General features: G+C 58.2%; 1 protein-coding gene across 4 annotated transcripts in view; it reads right to left on the bottom strand.

Moving 5' to 3' along the window:
• The window catches only part of Slc6a6 (solute carrier family 6 member 6), a 71395-nt gene that overhangs the window by 14121 nt on the left and 40249 nt on the right, over nucleotides 1–17025 (bottom strand). For all 4 annotated transcript variants that reach the window (XM_047534718.1, XM_047534715.1, XM_047534716.1 and 1 more), the window contains 5 exons: nucleotides 9950–10082; nucleotides 6310–6444; nucleotides 4632–4735; nucleotides 4373–4497; nucleotides 155–267 (listed from right to left, as the gene is read on the bottom strand). In XM_047534718.1, the coding sequence (XP_047390674.1) occupies nucleotides 155–267; nucleotides 4373–4497; nucleotides 4632–4735; nucleotides 6310–6444; nucleotides 9950–10082 (610 nt within the window). The remainder of the gene's footprint in view (nucleotides 1–154; nucleotides 268–4372; nucleotides 4498–4631; nucleotides 4736–6309; nucleotides 6445–9949; nucleotides 10083–17025) is intronic.

Raw genomic sequence — 17025 nt, 5'->3', positions numbered from 1 at the left:
CGGCCTGAGAACTTTCCTGAGGTCCTGAGGGAGCCCCTCGCTGGCCGGAACCTACTGGAAGTATAATCCGAAGGCAGGAAGGGATCTAACCTCCTCCCGCCTTGTTCCCAGAGCCAGGGTCCCCACCCGGGGCTGGCGCCGCGCACGCACGTACCTGACTATCCAGTCCGAGCAAGAGAAGCATAATGAAGAAGAGAATGGACCAGAAGGTGGGGAGCGGCATCATCGTCACGGCCTTGGGGTAGGCGATGAAGGCCAGGCCCGGACCTAGAAGGAAGACGGGAGGGGCAGAAGGAGGGGACGCGTCAGTGACCAGGCCGCTGGGGACCCCGGGCCTCACCGCCAAGACTCTCGGATCTGAGGTGGGGCTCCCAACCCCAAGCCACAGGGAGGAGCTGGGTCTGAACCGTCACCTGGGGGGTCGCGGCCAGGGCTCAGGAGGGGCCTCAGCTTCGCATCTGTCACCTGCACAGCCAGAGCGGCCTCCTCAGAGGCTGGGCCCGGCTGCTGGGGGTTGGGGGACCCGGGACCGAGCCCCGGGGACTCAGGAAGAGTGGCCCTGGTCCACACGGGCTGAAGGACCCGGGGAGAGGCTTCTGGCCTCCGGAGAGAAGGGTTCAGGGCGGACGCGCAGCATGAGCCGAAAGGAGGAGACCAAACAGACGAGGCCCAGCCGGGCGTCTTCCAGGTGACGCGTCCGCCACCCGCTCTGACCTCTCAGGACGCGCGCAGGCTGCAGGGGGAGGCTGGGCCACCCTGGGGACCCCGGGCCACGTCCAGGTCCTCATTCCCGGGCTCGGTAGCCTTGGCAAGCGCTGGGTGGCCGCAGAGATGCCAGAAAATTCTCTAAGAGGGCTCGGGGCTCTCGCCAAGCCCAAAGGCTGCCTGAGTGGACCAGAGTCTGCGTCTCCCCAGGCCCCGCGAGGGCCTCGGGGTGCCCCCCACACAAGGGAGGGCGCAGGTCACCCCGGGGCGTCTGTGCAGATGCTCAGAGGCAGAGACCGTCTCCTCCCCCGGGAAGGGAGGCTTGGTCTCCAGAACCGGCTGCAGAACCTCGGCCCTGGGACAGCCCCTCGCCGTAATTATTCTAGAAACACAAGTGTCACCTCCTCTTGCCTCCAAAAGCCCTAAAGCAACTGCTGGGGTGGGGGGCGGGGGGAAGAGTCACCCTTCAGTGACACCTGTAGGCTCCTCAGAAGAAGCAGGGTCGAGAACCAGGCACAACGTGGACAACTAAAACCAAACCCACCTAAACGACAAGCGAAAAATCAAGGAACCCAAAGAGCCGACGGTAGGAAGGCGAGGAATATTTTTTAAAAGCAAACATCAGAAACCAAATGAATGGTTGAAGAATAGGGGGTGGGGGGAAGACCCCACAAAAACAAATCAATCTTGCAGGAAATTGGGAACCAGAAATCCCCAGGATGAGCCGGGTACGGTGGCATGCGCCTGGAATCCCGGCGGCTTGGGAGGCTGAGGCAGGAGGATCGCAAGTTGGAGGTCAGCCTCAGCAAAAGTGAGTCACTCAGCAACTCAGTGAGACCCTGTCTCTAAATAAAATACAAAATAGGGCTGGGGATGTGGCTCAGTGGTCGAGTGTCCCTGAGTTTAATCCCTGGTACCAAAAAAAAAAAAAAGGAAATCCCCATTATAGTGTTAACAACCCCAAAGGTGGCAGAGGAAGGCGGGTCTCTTTAGAAGACAGAGTCCACTCAGTCTGAGAAAGCCCACCCCAAACAATGACCCTGACCTTGACAAGTGCTTGGGAGCCACAAAGATGCCAGAAAATTCCCTAAGTGGACTCGGCGGGGCTCTTGCCAAGTCCAAAGGTGGCCTGAGTGGACCCGAGTGTGAGAGATGAGAAATGGATTCAGAACAACCCACTTACTCCCCACCTCTGGGTCAACTGTAGAATCAAGGTCAAAGTCGAAATCAAAATCTGCAGCCATGTCCACCTAGGCCAGGACGGGGGAGGACTCTGGTCCCCCTAATTCTACAGCAGTGGTCCTGATGAATAGACATCAAGAGTGAGGAATCAGGCAGGGCGCAGTGGCGCACACCTGTCGTCCCAGGGGCTGGGGAGGCTGAGGCAGGAGGCTCGCAAGTTGGAGGCCAGCCTCAGCCATTTAGTGAGGCCCTAAGCAACTCAGCGAGACTCTGTCTCTAAATAATATATTAAAAAAAGGGGCAGGGGATGTGGCTCAGTGGGTAAGCGTCCCTGGGTTCAATCCCTGGTACCAAAAAAAAAACAAAAAAAACCATTGAGGACTCAGGTCCAGTCAACTGCCAGACAGGTATAAGATTCTCCATTTTCTTGTTTCTGTGTTTGAATTCTGCCTTTCTCAAGCCAGCCTCTGGCAGAGGGGCTGAGCGTCTTTCTCTAAAAGCTGATGGTGAACTTGGCAAGAGGGGAAGCTGCTCCCCAGGTCCCTCCACTAGCGGGGAACGGCCAGGCCGGGCCTCCCACGCCCATCAGCTACTTAATCCTCTCACCCAGACACTCTGGGCTCAATATGGTGCTTGTCAAAAGCTTATTAGAGAGATGATCCCTCTAGAGGTTCCGGCTGTTCGCCATCCCCGTGGGGAATACAGGACAAGGTCCTGGGAGGGGATGGAGAGTCAGAAGCACCTCAGGCTGCCCACAGAGACCGGCGCCCGAGCCCCTCCACAGAGAAACTTCTGGTCAACCCGGCCGAGCTGGGTCTTCCCCCCGCCAAATTCAACGCCTGCTCTTGACCACTTGCGATCAGGGGGCGTTCGTTGGCGAGCCCCGGCGTCTGGGGTGGGGGACGGGGCTCCTGCACTGTCCTGGGGCCCCCTCCACACTCTCAAATGGGTACGGATAGTTCTGGAATAAGTTTCTACGGCCTCAGTCTCTGGCCTGCCCCCTGGGGCTCTTGGGCACTCGAAGGTCTAATTTGGAGGGAAGGAGGGAAGAGTGGGGGGCCAGGTGTGGATTACCAAGGTGGTTCCGCGGCCCTGGGGAGAGCTGGGTTCAAGGATGGGACTCGGCAAGGGACAGGGGCGCGGGAGGTCTGAGGAGCCCAGGCAAATGTCACACCTGAAGGCCGGAGATTGTCACGTTATGTCCCAGGCCATGTGGGGAGCCAGAAGAGGGACAGGGCAGAGGGATCGTCCAGGAGTGGACCCGGTGGGCACCAGGAGACCCTGCTCTGTCCCTGACCCACCCAAGCAAGACTTTCTCTCAGGCCGCTGGCCTCCCCGCCTGAAATACCCGGATGCTCAATGCCAACGTCCCCGCTGGCCTCCTACCGCCAGGGTGCTGGGACCACAGGACTGGCATTCAAATACAAGGAGGAGGTTAAGGTCAAGGGCCGGAGAACATCAGGGACCCCATGTGCCTGGCCCTGGTCAGAAGGAACCTCAGCCAGGGCCCTCCCCTGGGTCCAGGTGACCCCCGAGGGGTTGAGAGAGAGATCGGGAAGTCAGGCGGGGGTGTCGGGTGTGGACACCACCAAACCTTCCAGACAGCGGACACCGGCCCTCCGAGTGAACTGGGGGTGCAGGCCCGGAGAAGGACCCAGAATCCAGGAAGGAAGACTCTGGGGGTCCCGAGAGCCTGCCACCTAAGCCGCTCTCATTTTAAAGCCTCAACCCAAGTCCTGGCACCCAGGTCCCTGAGATGCTGGGTGCAGGTTCTAAAATTCCAGCCTCCTCAGGGTCCAGAAGCAGCTTTGCTGGAGCTGCAGGGACCCAGGTTCCCGAGGTCCCAGACCACAGGAGGGCTCAGGAGTCCGTCCCTGGGGAGGCGCGTCTGGGTCTCCATGCGACCCGAGGAGGCGTGACAGTGCCCACAGGGCCTAGCCCCAGGCTGCACCTGTCACCGCCTGGGAGGGCAGCCTGGCGCTCCCTCTGTCCCCGCCCCCAGGCCGGGGGGGCGGGGCGTCCCTGGAATGAATGAATGAATGAATGGACCGGCCCGCCCGGAGGGAGCGCATGCGCACTGAGAGCAAAGTGCCAAACACCAGCACCAAGGCTCAGGGGGGCGGGGGAGGTGGCGATGCAAAGCTGCCAAACCAACGGGGTGGTTTCTGTCCCCGAAAACCGGGCGTCGGCTGGGAAGGGGTTGTAAAGACACACGAATCATCACGTAGCCACGCATTTCCCGACGGGACCGCCTCCCCACCGAGTGTCTGCCGCCCCGCGGGCCAATTGCAACGACCACCTTTAAAACGCAGCTTCTGTGCTCCGTGAGAGTCGAGGGAGCTTCTTGGTGGGGGGGGGAGGTCTATTTTAGAAACCAGGCTCATTCCCCCCCCCATCCCCCTGGGGGTCTGGCTTCATGCCTGCAGTACTCGGCTTACACACTAGGTGGCAGTGCCCACCACCACTGCCACCGATTCTACCGTACCTGACTCAGCCACATCAGCAATGTCCACCCCTTGCTCTTGTGCCATGAAGCCCAGGATGGAAAAAATTGCGAAGCCAGACACAAAACTGGTACCACTGTTCAGGCATCCCAGCAGCATACAGTCCCTAAGTTACACATATGTCAGGGAGCAAGTTAATTCACGACACATGGAAGCTGGGCTTCCTACTTCTCTCTTTTTTTTTTTTCTTTAAACATCATCATTTCTATCGTCCACCAGGCCCGCCGGCGCGACACTTGCCTGTACGAGTTGTATTTGTACTTGTTGTAGCTCCCCAGTGACGTCATAGCCCCCAGGCAGATGGCATAGGAGAAGAATATTTGAGTCCCAGCGTCAATCCACACCTGGGAGGGGAGGGGAGGGGGTGGGGAGAGAGAGAAGGGGCTGTCAGTCATCCGCTGGCGGGAGGAGGAGGCACAGGTGCCTGGACACAGGAAGATGACCCCAGGAGAGGACCTTGAGATATGCAGATGAAGTCTGGTGTGGTGGCCCACGCCAGTCATCCCAGAGACTCGGGAGGCTGAGGTAGGAGGATTGCAAGTTGGAGGTCAGCCTCAGCAACTTCGTGAGATGCAGTCGCAAATTTTTTTAAAAATAAAAAGGGCTGGGGATGTGGCTCAGAGATTATAGTGCCCCTGGGTTCAATCCCTGGTACCAAAAAAATAAACAAACAAAATAGCTGAGTCAGAGTTGCTGGGGATGTAGTCAGGGGTACAGCCCTTGCTTAGCAGAGATGAGACCCTGGGTTCCATCCCCAGCGCGGCCCGCGCTCCACAAAAGCTAAAAACACGGACTACTCAACAGATGAGCCAGTTTCCCCACTGCCCACCTGTTCCTACCTCAGGGGTGGAAATGAACATTTTTTCCCTTCTCCGAGTCACCAGGAGTAAAGCATGCGCCACCACACCAGGCTGCAAACTGGGCTTTGAGACAGATGGCTCTGGATTCTGACTCTATAGTGGTCCTGGGCAAATACATATCATTCCCAGAACCTCGGTTTCCATATCTGTAAGATGGGCTCCACAGTCCTATGCCACAGAGCTACTTTTTAAGGTCTAAAGACAAAGATCTAGCTGGGCACGGTGGTGCATGCCTGTCATACAGAGACTTGGAAGGCTGAGGCAAGAGGATTGCAAGGTGGAGGCCAGCCTCAGCCACTTAGCAAGGTCCTAAGCAACTCAGCGAGACCCTGTCTCTACATAAAATATAAAACGGGCTGGGGTTGTGGTTCAGGGGTTAAGCACCCCTGGGTTCAATTCCCGGTACAAAAAAGAAAAAGAAAAAGAAACAAGATTGAGCCCAGCGCTGGGTGCAGGGCGAACCTGCGTGCAGGCTGCTCTCGTGGTTACTGTAATCATTAATGGATTACGCAGGCAAAGCAGATTTCCAGAACCTTCAGCAAGCATCTCCCCATGACTGCAAAACTACCTCCTCAGCTGTCCTCGGAAAGTGGCCAACTCCCCGCCTCCCTCCTAGTCCCTCCCAGAGCTGAGGACAAGGACTGGCCCCTGGGAAGGCAACCGGCAAGCCGAGAGCTGCTGACCAAAGGTCCTCCGATGAGCCCAGGAGGTCTCCCTCTCCCTGAGGTCACGGGCTGGGTACTCCGGGGCGCGCACTCCGAGTCTGTCCCTCCACCTCCCAAGAAGCCATTAACTCCGAGGCTCGGGGACTTGCTGCTAAGAAGATCTGTCCCTTACCTGGCCCAGGGCCTAAGGCAGACTCTAGAACTGGCTGCCTCAGGAGTCCCGGACCGCAACAGAGGCGCCCGCAGCTGGAGAAGCCGTGCGCCCTGGGCGCAGCGGCCCCGCCGCCAGCGCGTGGAAAAGCGCCAGGGGCTGGGGACCCCGCCAGATGTGCGCCGCCGGGGAAAGACCCCGCCAGGCGGGAGGAGGGCTGGTCCGTCCCCGCCCTGCGTTACCTGCGGGTCCTCCAGGCGGGTGATGTCGGGGTACAGGTAGAACTTGATGCCCGCGCCTGCGCCGGGCAGCGTCAGCCCACGGATCAGCAGCACCAAGAGCATGGCGAATGGGAAAGTCGCCGTGAAGTAGACCACCTGCGAGGGGGACAGGGAGCACTCAGTTGCTGCTGTTCACCTCCAGCCTCCCGCGGGCGCGGAGGCGCAGGCCCTTCATCCCACCAGCTCCGGAGGCTGAGGCAAGAGGATGGCAAGTGGGAGGCCAGCCTCAGCCGCTTAGTGAGACCCTGTCTCTCAGTAAAACATAAAAAGGGCTGGGGGTGAGGCTCAGGGGTGAAGCCTCCCTGGGTTCAGTCCCCAGTGCCAGTTTGCCACCCCCCCCCCCAAAAGCAGGGTCTTCCTCTAGGCCTCAGCCCCCTCCCCCCCTTATTTCTTTTCTTTGGGGCTGAAAATCCTCATGACTCTCCAAGAACGGAGGTCGAGGGCATGTCAGGAAGTCACAGGAGAGGTAAAAAGTAAAGTAAGTAAACCGGGCTGTCCCCTCCCTTCCTGTGGACCGGCGGGCAGGCGCCCCTGGCCAGTTCCCACCTCTGGGAGCCCCCTGTGTGGGCCACACCCCAGCAGGGGAACAATAGCAGCAGACGGCTCTCCGGGGGCCCCCAGAGGGTTCCCACTTCAAAGCAGCCAGGCTGTGCCCAGAGCCAGTGGTGCGGGGCGATCTCTCCCTGGCGTAGAGTGTTTGCTGTGTGCCCGATGCTTTCTGCCTAGGAACTCATTTAATTCTCAAAGCACGGTGGCAGAGCTGGGGACCTTATTACCAGCATTTTCTGGATGAGAAAATGGGAGCAGAGAGGCGAAGTCACCCTCCTGGGTTCCCAAGTGAGGAGGTGTCTGAGGCGGAACTTTCTCTCTTCTCTCCGTTAACCCCCAGTGCTGGGGACTGAACCCAGGAGCCAAATCTGCTCCCTTTCTGTTGAGACGAGGTCTCACTAAATTGCTGAGGCTGGCCTCCAATTTGCCATCCTCCTGCCTCAGCCTCCTGAGTCCCTGGGATTCCAGATGTGAGCTACTCTGCCCCACTTTGGAGGTGGTGGGATTTGATCCAGGCCAACTATTTCCAGGGTCCCTGTATCTTGGGGGGGCAGGGGTGTTGCTGCTATCCACCCCCCCAAAAAAAAAAAACACTCTGTTCCCACCGCCCAGCCGGGTGACACTACTCCAGTGCCCGTGAAGACAGCCACCTTGTTTTGCAGATTTCACCCTGACAATGAGCTCCTGAGAGCCACCTTTCAACATTTCCGTGACTCCCCGGGATCCTCCAGGGAGAAGCTGGTGCCAGACGCCACCAGTGGGTCTCTGGCGCTGGCCCGGCAGGACGTGGTACTTTTCCGCTCTTGCGAGCGTAACTCCCTGGCGCCTCTGAGCCCTCAGCACCGAAACCCTGTGGCCCAAACGCCCTAGAAACTCGCAGGGACCAATCTTCCCCATTCCCCGGGGGGAGCGGGAGGGCAGAGGGTGGCCCAGGCGGCTCCCGGCTGCTGCCACGCGGCCAGGCTGAGAGGTGGACCCCGGCCGTGCTGCTCGGGACCCGGGTTCCCCATCTCCTAACCTGGCAATGCACTCAGTAGGGCCCAAGCCGGGTACGTCCCTGCTCTTGCAGAGCGTGGGCTGCTGGAAGCCGACAGGATGAAACCCGCCTGCTGCCTGAGGGCCCAGCCCCCACCGGCGGCGGCCGTGAACTTGGTCTGCAGCCAGGGCTGGAAGCCATGGCCGGCGGGTGGGCAGGCGGCCTCCAGGAAGTCCGCAGCTCGCTGTTTGTCTTGGCCCCTCTGGACTGACCCAGGCCCTGCTATTGTTCTGGGAGCCACACCCGCCCTCGAGGAGGCTGTGGCCGAGGGTGAGGCCCGGGGGGACCTCTGCTAGGTCACGTCTTCACACGGCCACAGCGGCAGCAGCCTGGCACTTTCTGGATGGACACTGACTCTGTTCTGCGTGTTGCCCTGGGTCTCAGACGTTGGTCACTGTGTCCTGTCTGCTGGACATCAGCCTCCTCCGTCAGACTGGCTCAGACACACCACAGGGCCTTTGCACTGGCTGTTGTGTCTACCCCGAGTTTTCCCCTCTGGTATCCAAAGGTTCTCTTCAGACCTTTGCCTCAGAGTCAACCTCGCCTGGTCACCCTATTTAAAAGGACACCCGGACATCTCTCCTTGACCTGCGTTCTTTCCCGTAGCTACGGTCAGTCACCATCTGACATCTGTTTTGCACCCTGTTCATCTTGCTATGGTCTGACTCCGGGGGCTGTCAGCCCTGAGACAGCAGGGACTATTGTCAGGCTTGTCAAGGGCCACGTGTCCCCGGCCCTGCGACCTACATTAGTAACCGGCATATAGTAAAGCCCCCCGCCGCCCACAGTGCATGAGTTAGGTTTATATCTGTAGCCTTGCTCAGCACCAAGAACTCCACAGAAACTTCTGGCTGGGCTCACTTTTGCATGGGGAAACCAAGGCAGAGCGGAGAGAGCCATTCACACGGGCTGCGCGCCAGCTGCGTGTAACACACCCTCGTTAACCTCTCCACGTCTATTTGTGGAGGAGGAAACTGAAGCTCAGAGGTCAGACGGTGAGTTTGGACGTGTCACTGAACCTCTCAGAATCTCCGTCTCTTTGCTATTTAGCAAAAAGGAAGCCAGGAACAGTGTGCCCCTGTCATCCCAGTTACTCAGGAGGCTGAGGCAGGAGGATCATAAGTTGGAGGCCAGCCTCAGCAACTTAGCCAGACCTGGACTCAATAAAATAAAATAAAAAGGGCTGGGGATACAACTCAGTGGTAGAGTGCCCCCGGGGTGTGCTCCTGACATGGATTAGGAAGTGGGGTAATATAGGGGACAGTAGTCTCCAAGGAGATTGGGGACACCTGTGCTCTCTCCTCTTCCCTCTTCTTGCCTGCCTGGCACCAGCCATGGATAAGCCCATGGTGTTTCCTAGACTGCGTCCTTTCCAGAATGGCTTTCAGGATCACAGGTGGCTCTGTCCAGAGAAACAGGCAGAGGGGAACCAGGTGCGGTGGCTCACGCCTGTCATCCCATCAGCTCAGGAGGCTGAGGCAGGAGGATGGCAAGTTGGAGGCCAGCCTCAGCAATTTAGCAAGGCCCTCAGCAACTCAGCGAGACCCTGTCTCTAAATAAAATTTAAAACGGGCTGGGGAGGTGGCTCAGGGGGTGAAGCAGCCCTGGGTTCCATTCCTGGTTGACACGTTGTTGACAGCCTCTCTTCCCAGCTAATTTACTTACAGCTCCCATATTGGTTAAACGCTAACAGGGCATCGTCTGCTAACGCCCGGATCTGCTGCTCAGCCCTGGAGAGGGGAAAGCAGCCAGGGTTGGTTGGTTGGAGAGAACCGGCATCCCGTGTTCAGGGATCTTGGCGGCTGGTCCCTGAGCCATGACAACTTGGGAGTCAACGTGGCTGCATAGACCCTAAGACCCGACTCTGCCTCTTTTTCTTTTTTTCAAAGGACGGGTCCACCCCGCAGCCACACCGGCTTCCTCCCTTCCAGGTCGGGAAGGCCCAGGGCCGCGGGAGACTTTCTCCACCGAGGGCCAGCCTGTCCCTGAGGCGGGTGAGGGACAGATGGGACTTACCTTCCCCGTGGACCTGACACCCTTCCAGATGCAAAAGAAACAGACCAGCCACACCAGCAGGAGGCAGAGAGCCAGGTCCCACTTCAGAGCGCCCGGCTCGTCGATTCCAGAGGACAGGCTGAGCACGTTGCGCCTTTGGGCAGACAGAACCGGAAGTCAGAGGGCCCGGCCAGGACTCAGGATTCATGTCACTGAACCCCTCAGACCCCTGGGACCCCCCTGGTCTTGGGGCAGAGTTGTTGGGAAGCCTAGAAGGGATCAGAAAAGGATCCATACCCAGCGCCAAAACCAAAAAGCGTGTGGTTGAGACAGGGGTGGGTGGATTCAGACTCCTCAGGCGCAGCCGGGTTCAACCCAGCCTGACCTTGGGCAGGTCACGAAAGCCCTAAGCCTCAGTTTCCTCATCTGTAAAATGGGTATGGAATTCTTTCTACAGGACCAAAGGAAAACCCTGAGCGTGTTGACCGTGGGTGGAACACTGGGTTCTGATCTTGGTGGTGCATGCTGTGATCCCAGTGGCTTGGGAGGCTGAGGCAGGAGGATCGAAAATTGGAGGCCAGCCTCAGCATCTTAGTGAGGCCCTAAGCAACTCAGCGAGACCCTGTCTCTAAATAAAACACAAAACGAGCTGAGGACGTGGCTCCGTGGTGAAGCGCCCCTGGGTTCAATCCCTGGGACCAAAAAATAAATAAACATAAAAATTTTAAAAAATCTTAGCTTCACCGTTTGGCTGTTGACATTGGGCAAGCCCGAGACCCCAGCCTCCCCTCTGTAAAATGGGGCAAGTCCTTCTCCACCGTGCCCTTTATTCCCTCCCTGTTTATCCACCCTGTCCCTAGTGCGGGCAGAGCGTTCTTGCCGTCTGTCCCCTCCCTGCAGAAACTTGTGACAAGAGCGCGCACAAAGCCCTGAACCCAGCGCCCGCGAGGTGCAGCAGGCGACTCCGTACACCTCACCACTGTGACCACCAGGTCACCGAGATGCCAGGAGCCAGGATCCTGAAGGTCCCAGGAAGAGGCAGAGAGAGGGCTTCAGAGATAACCGTGCCTGGGAAGCCATCCCGGCCGGGCCCTGACCCACAGCCACATCCAGGAAACCTGATGCCCGCATTGTCCCCAAGCGCCCAGAGCTGGGACAGCGATCGAGGGGAGTCATGCCGTGCACGGGACACCAGCCCTGCCCGCCGCTGTCCCCAGGTTATCCGCCCGCTGGACCTCCGGGGCCCCGCACCCTAGGGTGTTGGCGGTTTTTAAAAGAGGCCGGTTCTCCTTTTAGAGGCCGTCAGCTCCTGACTCGGAGGCTCCGTCCCCAGGAGTGGAGTGACGTGGTCCCCGTGTGTTCTTGGATAAGATGGGAAGAGGAATTCCAGAGCAGGATGCCGCTTGGAAGAAAGTTCTAGAAGATTCTAAGCCCTCGGCCGTGGGTGGGGTTCTCCGTACTTGGCCGGGACTCCAGTTCTTGGAATACCCTCTGGGCTGGGGCCCTTTTTGATCTATGTCCCCCATTTCCAGAGAGGCCTCCAGGCACGGACTTTGAATAAATCCAAGGCGCCCACCCCAAGCCGCACCTGGACAAGGCTTTGGGGTCACCGCTGTGTCCTCGTTACCTCCCGCGGCACCCCCCACACTGCAGGGCTCAGTCGACTCCGGCCGAACAGACTAATGAATCAACGGGGGAGAACGTGCCCACGCCAATCCATGACGGACCCCACTCCCCAGTCTCCGAAAGGGGCTGCTTTCCTTTGCTCCTTTCTTGCTGACCCCGGTGACATCAGTGCCCCCTAGCCCTGCCCAGCAGTGTTTGTTCAAAATAACATTGAGGACAAAACTAAAGCTGCCAGACTGGACGCGGGGGCCCACGCCTGTCATCCCAGGGGCTGGGGAGGCTGAGGCAGGAGGATGGCAAGTTGGAGGCCAGCCTCAGCGACTTAGCAAAGCTCTGAGCAACTCAGCGAGACCCTGTCTCTAAATAAAATATAAGAAGGGCTTGGGGTGTGTGGCTCAGTGGTGAAGCGCCCCTGGGTTCCATTCCTGGGACCAAAAATAATAATAATAATAAAAAAGATGCCACTCACCGATGTCCCCTAAGCACCCTTTAGACCTAAAGGCTTTAAGGAACGTGGGGAACGACCCACTATTACCACCAAGACAACAGGCCAGACATCCAGAGAGCACCTCTCGATCATTCCCCAGTGTTCAGCACCCAGTAGGTGCTCAATTAATTGAACGAGTGAACCAATTACTCCCATTCGATTGATGGAAAAACTGAGGTTCAGATAGGTTCAGCGAGTCACCCGGAATCACCCAGAGACACAAATGCACCCTGGACACCCGGTTCCTCTTTCCCAGGGACCAGGTACCCCGGGGGCCACCCCGCCTGCCCTGTCTGGTCCAAAGGGAGGAGGCTCAGAAGTCAGCGGCCTCCTTCAAGAATAGTCATGATTCACGCCCGGGCGGGGTCCAAAGAACAATCGGGATCGCGACGGCCGGCCGCCTGCTGCCGTCCAGGGATGTCAAATGGCCCCGCGTGGGCCCGATCGTTTCCTCTTGACGCCGGGCCAGCCTTTTCTTGGCCGAGGCTCGCCCCTGGAGACCAGCAGAGGCCACGATTATAAAAGGCCTCGCCCGCCCCAGGCTGGGGGCCACTCAGGCCTCTCCCGCCGCCGCCTCCCTCCACAGCCGCAGAGGAAGGTGGGCCGAGCGGGGACGTCGGCCAACGTGACTCATGTCTTTGATTCTCATAAAGTCTGACTATACGGGCTGGGCTCCCAGGGGGCTCTGCAGGAACCCAGGACTAGAGAGGGGGCGGGAGCCCTGGGGACAGAGCTGACCTCAGAAAGCCAGGGCACGTGGGATGTGCCGCCTTTGGCCATTACAGAGCCGCTCAGTGTTAAATTAGAAAGCCAGCACGACCAGGCTTGTCTCGGGGACTCTGGTGGCTTCCCCTGAGACTATGGAAAAGGGGACATCTTCTGGTCATGGTGGTGCGCGCCTGAAATCCCAGCGGCTCCGGAGGCTGAGGCAGGAGGATGGCAAGTTGGAGGCCAGCCTCAGCAATTTAGCAAGACCCTCAGCAACTCCGTGAGACCCTGTCTCTAAATGAAAAGTAAAAAGGGCTGGGGAGGTGGCTCAGGGGTTCAGCACCTCTGGGACCGAATCCTGGGACCAAAGTAAATAAAAGGGACACCTCACAGCTCCTGCGGAGACTGGTGATTTGGCATCGCAGAGAGGGCGGGGCATGGGGAACCCAGGCCCAGAGAAGACCCTGCGTGTAACCTGAGCAGGACACAGCACACACAGAACAGAGTGACCGTGACCGAGGACTGTCCAGTACTTACGATGACGGTGGCAGGACAGGGATGAAGTTTAGCTGGAGTTGAGGCCCAGTGTAAGGGCTGGGACCTTGGCTATGGTTCTGGGTGTGGAGGTTCCTCCAAAGAGCTGACCACTCGCCTCAGCTCTGTGGTACGCAAGGCAGGCTGGGAGGTTTGGGGACCCCGCTAGCTCTGTTCGAGCAGGAGGGAGTGGGGACTTAGGGGGCCAAAGTGTCTACCCCGATGTCATCCGTCCGGACACACGGGGGTTTGTCCGGTTGTGTCTTCCTCTCCAAGGCGAAGGACAACACCCTGAGCTATTCTCCTGTGTCCTCCGTAAACCCAGAGCGTGGAAGGGCCGGCGGGGTCAGCCACGGGTCCTCGCTGCCCAGATGCCAGGTTAAGGCTCAGCTCCCAAGGTGACTCATTGTCTTGGAGCCGAGACCTACTACGTGTCTAGCGCAGGTAACAGTGGAGACTTGGCTGGGGCTGGGCTCACCTCATCGGGAGTAAAACATCCCAGCATGCCTCACTGCACGGAGACCCCGGCATGGTTGGCGGCCACTCTCAAGGGGGATCATACAAGTTCTATGCCAAAGAGGACCCACATCCGGGGAAGGCTGAGCCCTGTGGGAAGCCCTGTATACAGCCAGTGCTCAATACATATCCCAGCCTCTTTTTCACTGGTGTATATGATTCCCCTTCTCATCTCTTTTCCACAATTCCTCATTCTAGGGGACAAACTCACCAGCCCAATATGCAAGTCCTCAATCCTCGTCCCCAGCCCCACCTCGTCACGTCCCCACGCGTCCTACATGTGAGCCAAAGTCACTCCCAAACGCCATTTCCAGACGCTCATGCGCTCTCAGGATGCTGGGTCTCTGCATGGGCTGTCCCTTCTGCTCAGAATGCCTTTTCTCCTTTTCTGCCTTGTGAGCACCTATTTGACCCTCAAAGCCCAGCGCCTACGGCCCCTCCACTTGCACATGGGAAAAAGAGAGGCCAGAAGGGATTAGCGATTTGCTGCCACGACCACACAGCCAGGCAAATGCAGATACAGAAGGAAGAAGAATCCGCACTCAGCATCTCCTGTCCGGAAACACTCACGTGCTCCTGTCTGGCTGTGCGAGGTGACGGGGAGAAGAGCCGTCGAAGGACAGCAGTATGTTCAAAGTCAAAACTGGTAACGGGGAAGGAGGATGTTCCCTGTTCAGGGTTCCACGAAGCCCTACTCGGACCCAGGCCTGGCAAACCCGGCAGGCTCCCGTAGGAACCTGGGATGTACGGATGGAACCCAGAACTTTCCAAAGACAAACACCATCTCCGAGTCTTCCCAGGACACTCAGAAAAGGGATTTCTGAGCCAGGTGCCAGGGCGCACGCCTGTCATCCCAACAACTCAGGAGGCTAAGGCTGGAGGATCCCAAGTTTGAGGTCAGCCTGGGCAACTTAGGGAGACCCAGTCTCCAAAAGAAAAATAAAAAGGGGCTGGAGGCGGAGCTCAGTAGGGGAGCAGCCCTGGTTCCATCCCCAGGACCACACAGTCTGGGGGACACTACATAAATAGCACTTTGCACTCATCTGGAAGGTTCTGAGGTCTGACCGGGCAGGCGCTCCATCCGTCAGGGCCACCCTACAGCCCTGGACGGCAGCCCTTTTGATTTCCCAAGATGCAGAGGAGGACGCCAAGGCCCTGAGAGGGGGTTAGGACTGCCCAAGCTAGAGATGACAGAGCAAAGGCTAGACCCCAGGTGCCAAGGCTAGGCCCCATGTGCCAAGGCTAGGCCCCAGGTGCCAAGGCAAGACCCCAGGTGCCAAGGCTAGGCCCCAGGTGCCAAGGCAAGACCCCACATGCCAAGACTAGTCCCCAGGTGCCAAGGCAAGACCCCACGTGCCAAGGCTAGGCCCCACGTGCCAAGGCTAGACCCTAGGTGCCAAGGCTAGACCCCAGGTGCCAAGACGAGGCCCCAGGTCTGTGGTGGCAACAAGGCCCAGCAGGCTGGCGGGTGCCAGGGCCCTGGGTGGGGCAGGCGTGTGTGGTCAGGCTGTGCCAAGAATAGCACAGAAAGGTCAGGGCTGTGGCCTTGGGCCCCGTTCAAGAATGAAATGCCAACATTTCTTTGTTCAGAAACTCAGCTCTCTAAGGGCGGGGAGATGAGGGGGCGATGACGGTGCTTTTAATGTCCTCTTTGTTTGCAAGTGGAAAATGTCTACCCTCTGAGCCTGCCTGGGGGTCTGCCCATGACTGCCGGGCACGGTGGCACATGCCTGTCATCTCAAGGACCAGGGAGGCTGAGGCAGGAGGATCGCAAACAAGTTGGAGGCCAGCCTCAGCGATCGAGTGAGACCCTGTCTCTAAATAAAATAAAGAAGGGCTGGGATGTGGCTCAGTGGTGAAGCACCTCTGGGTTCAGTCCCTAGTACCCCTGAGAGAAAAAAAGACAAGAACAAAGGCTGGGAAGTAGTGATAAGGAGAAGGACCTTCCAAACAAGGATGCCACACGCCAGCTGGGGGCACCGAGGACTCCTCGCCTGGGACTTCCCAGCCCCAATCCCATGGCACGACGGGTCCAGTCTAGGCAGCTGCCTCCTCTCTGCTCTGGGCCTGAGCGGCTTCTGTGAGCGGCGTAGACGCCACGGAAACCCAGGGCGCACACCCAAAGGACAGGAATCACCGTCCCACGGTAATGGGGTGCCACCCCTCCCTCGGCCCTGCTCCCCAGCTCCACACAAGGCCTTAGCTCAGTCGCTGCAGCGCACCCGCCTGCTGAGCCAAGCTTCAGGGTTTAAGTGATGCACCAACGTCTCCTGTTCCTACGTACCCAGGACGGAACCCAGGGGCGCTCTCACTGAGCTACGTGCCAGCCCTTTTCATTTTTGAGACAGGATCTAAGTGGCCCAGGCTGGCCTTGAACTCAACAGCCTCCTGCCTCAGCCTCCTCAGCAGCTGGGATCCCAGGCATGCGCCACCACACCCGGCACTAATCTATTTTTGGATAAACTCCCAGCGCCGTTAGGATGTCCACACACCAGCTTACAAGAGTTCCCTAAACCTCCGGTTCCTCATTATTCCTTCCTCGTGTTTTGTCTTCTGTGTATAAACTTGGCCTAAACTGCCAATTAGCAGAACCTTGAGCTGAGTAAAGGGTGGCTGCCTGGATTCAAGAAGTTTGGGGATGGTTGTTACACAGCCAATCTCACTGATACAAAGTTTTGCTCTATCCACTCCCTTTTCCTTGGAGTCACTACTTCGGTTACACATCTGCCTTCTTCTCTGTGGGATGACAGAGAATAGATATCTACATTGTTTAAAAACTCCCAATAGTTATTGGCTACATTGTGGTTAACTGCAAACATGCCCAGAGTTCTCTGCTCTCATGCAGAGACAGCTTTATTTCCCCCAACTGGTTGGTCTGGGGCCGTCTTCTGGCTTCCTCTGGTTCATGGGGCATTAACACAAATCATGCAAGTGGAGATTTAAAAAGAGCGTACGCCCTGAGGCCCGCCCCTCGTTGTCTCCTGAGCTGCCTCTGACAAGTCTGCTGGATGATGACACCCTGTGCGTTAGTCGGTCCTGGGACCCCAGCCAACAGCCAGCCAATCCCCAAGAGCTACCCTGAGGACCTACAACCGTCTGCAGACACATCTAGGAGCCCAAGACCCCAAGGGCTTGGCCCAAATTGCCAATAAGCAGAATCATGATAAATGGTGGCCATCTGAATCCACCACGTCTGGGGATGGTTGTCACACAGCAGAAGCTGACT

This window comes from Sciurus carolinensis, chromosome 19, assembly GCF_902686445.1.
Source record: "Sciurus carolinensis chromosome 19, mSciCar1.2, whole genome shotgun sequence".
Lineage (NCBI taxonomy): Eukaryota > Metazoa > Chordata > Mammalia > Rodentia > Sciuridae > Sciurus > Sciurus carolinensis.
This window is presented reverse-complemented; position numbering and strand designations above follow the sequence as displayed.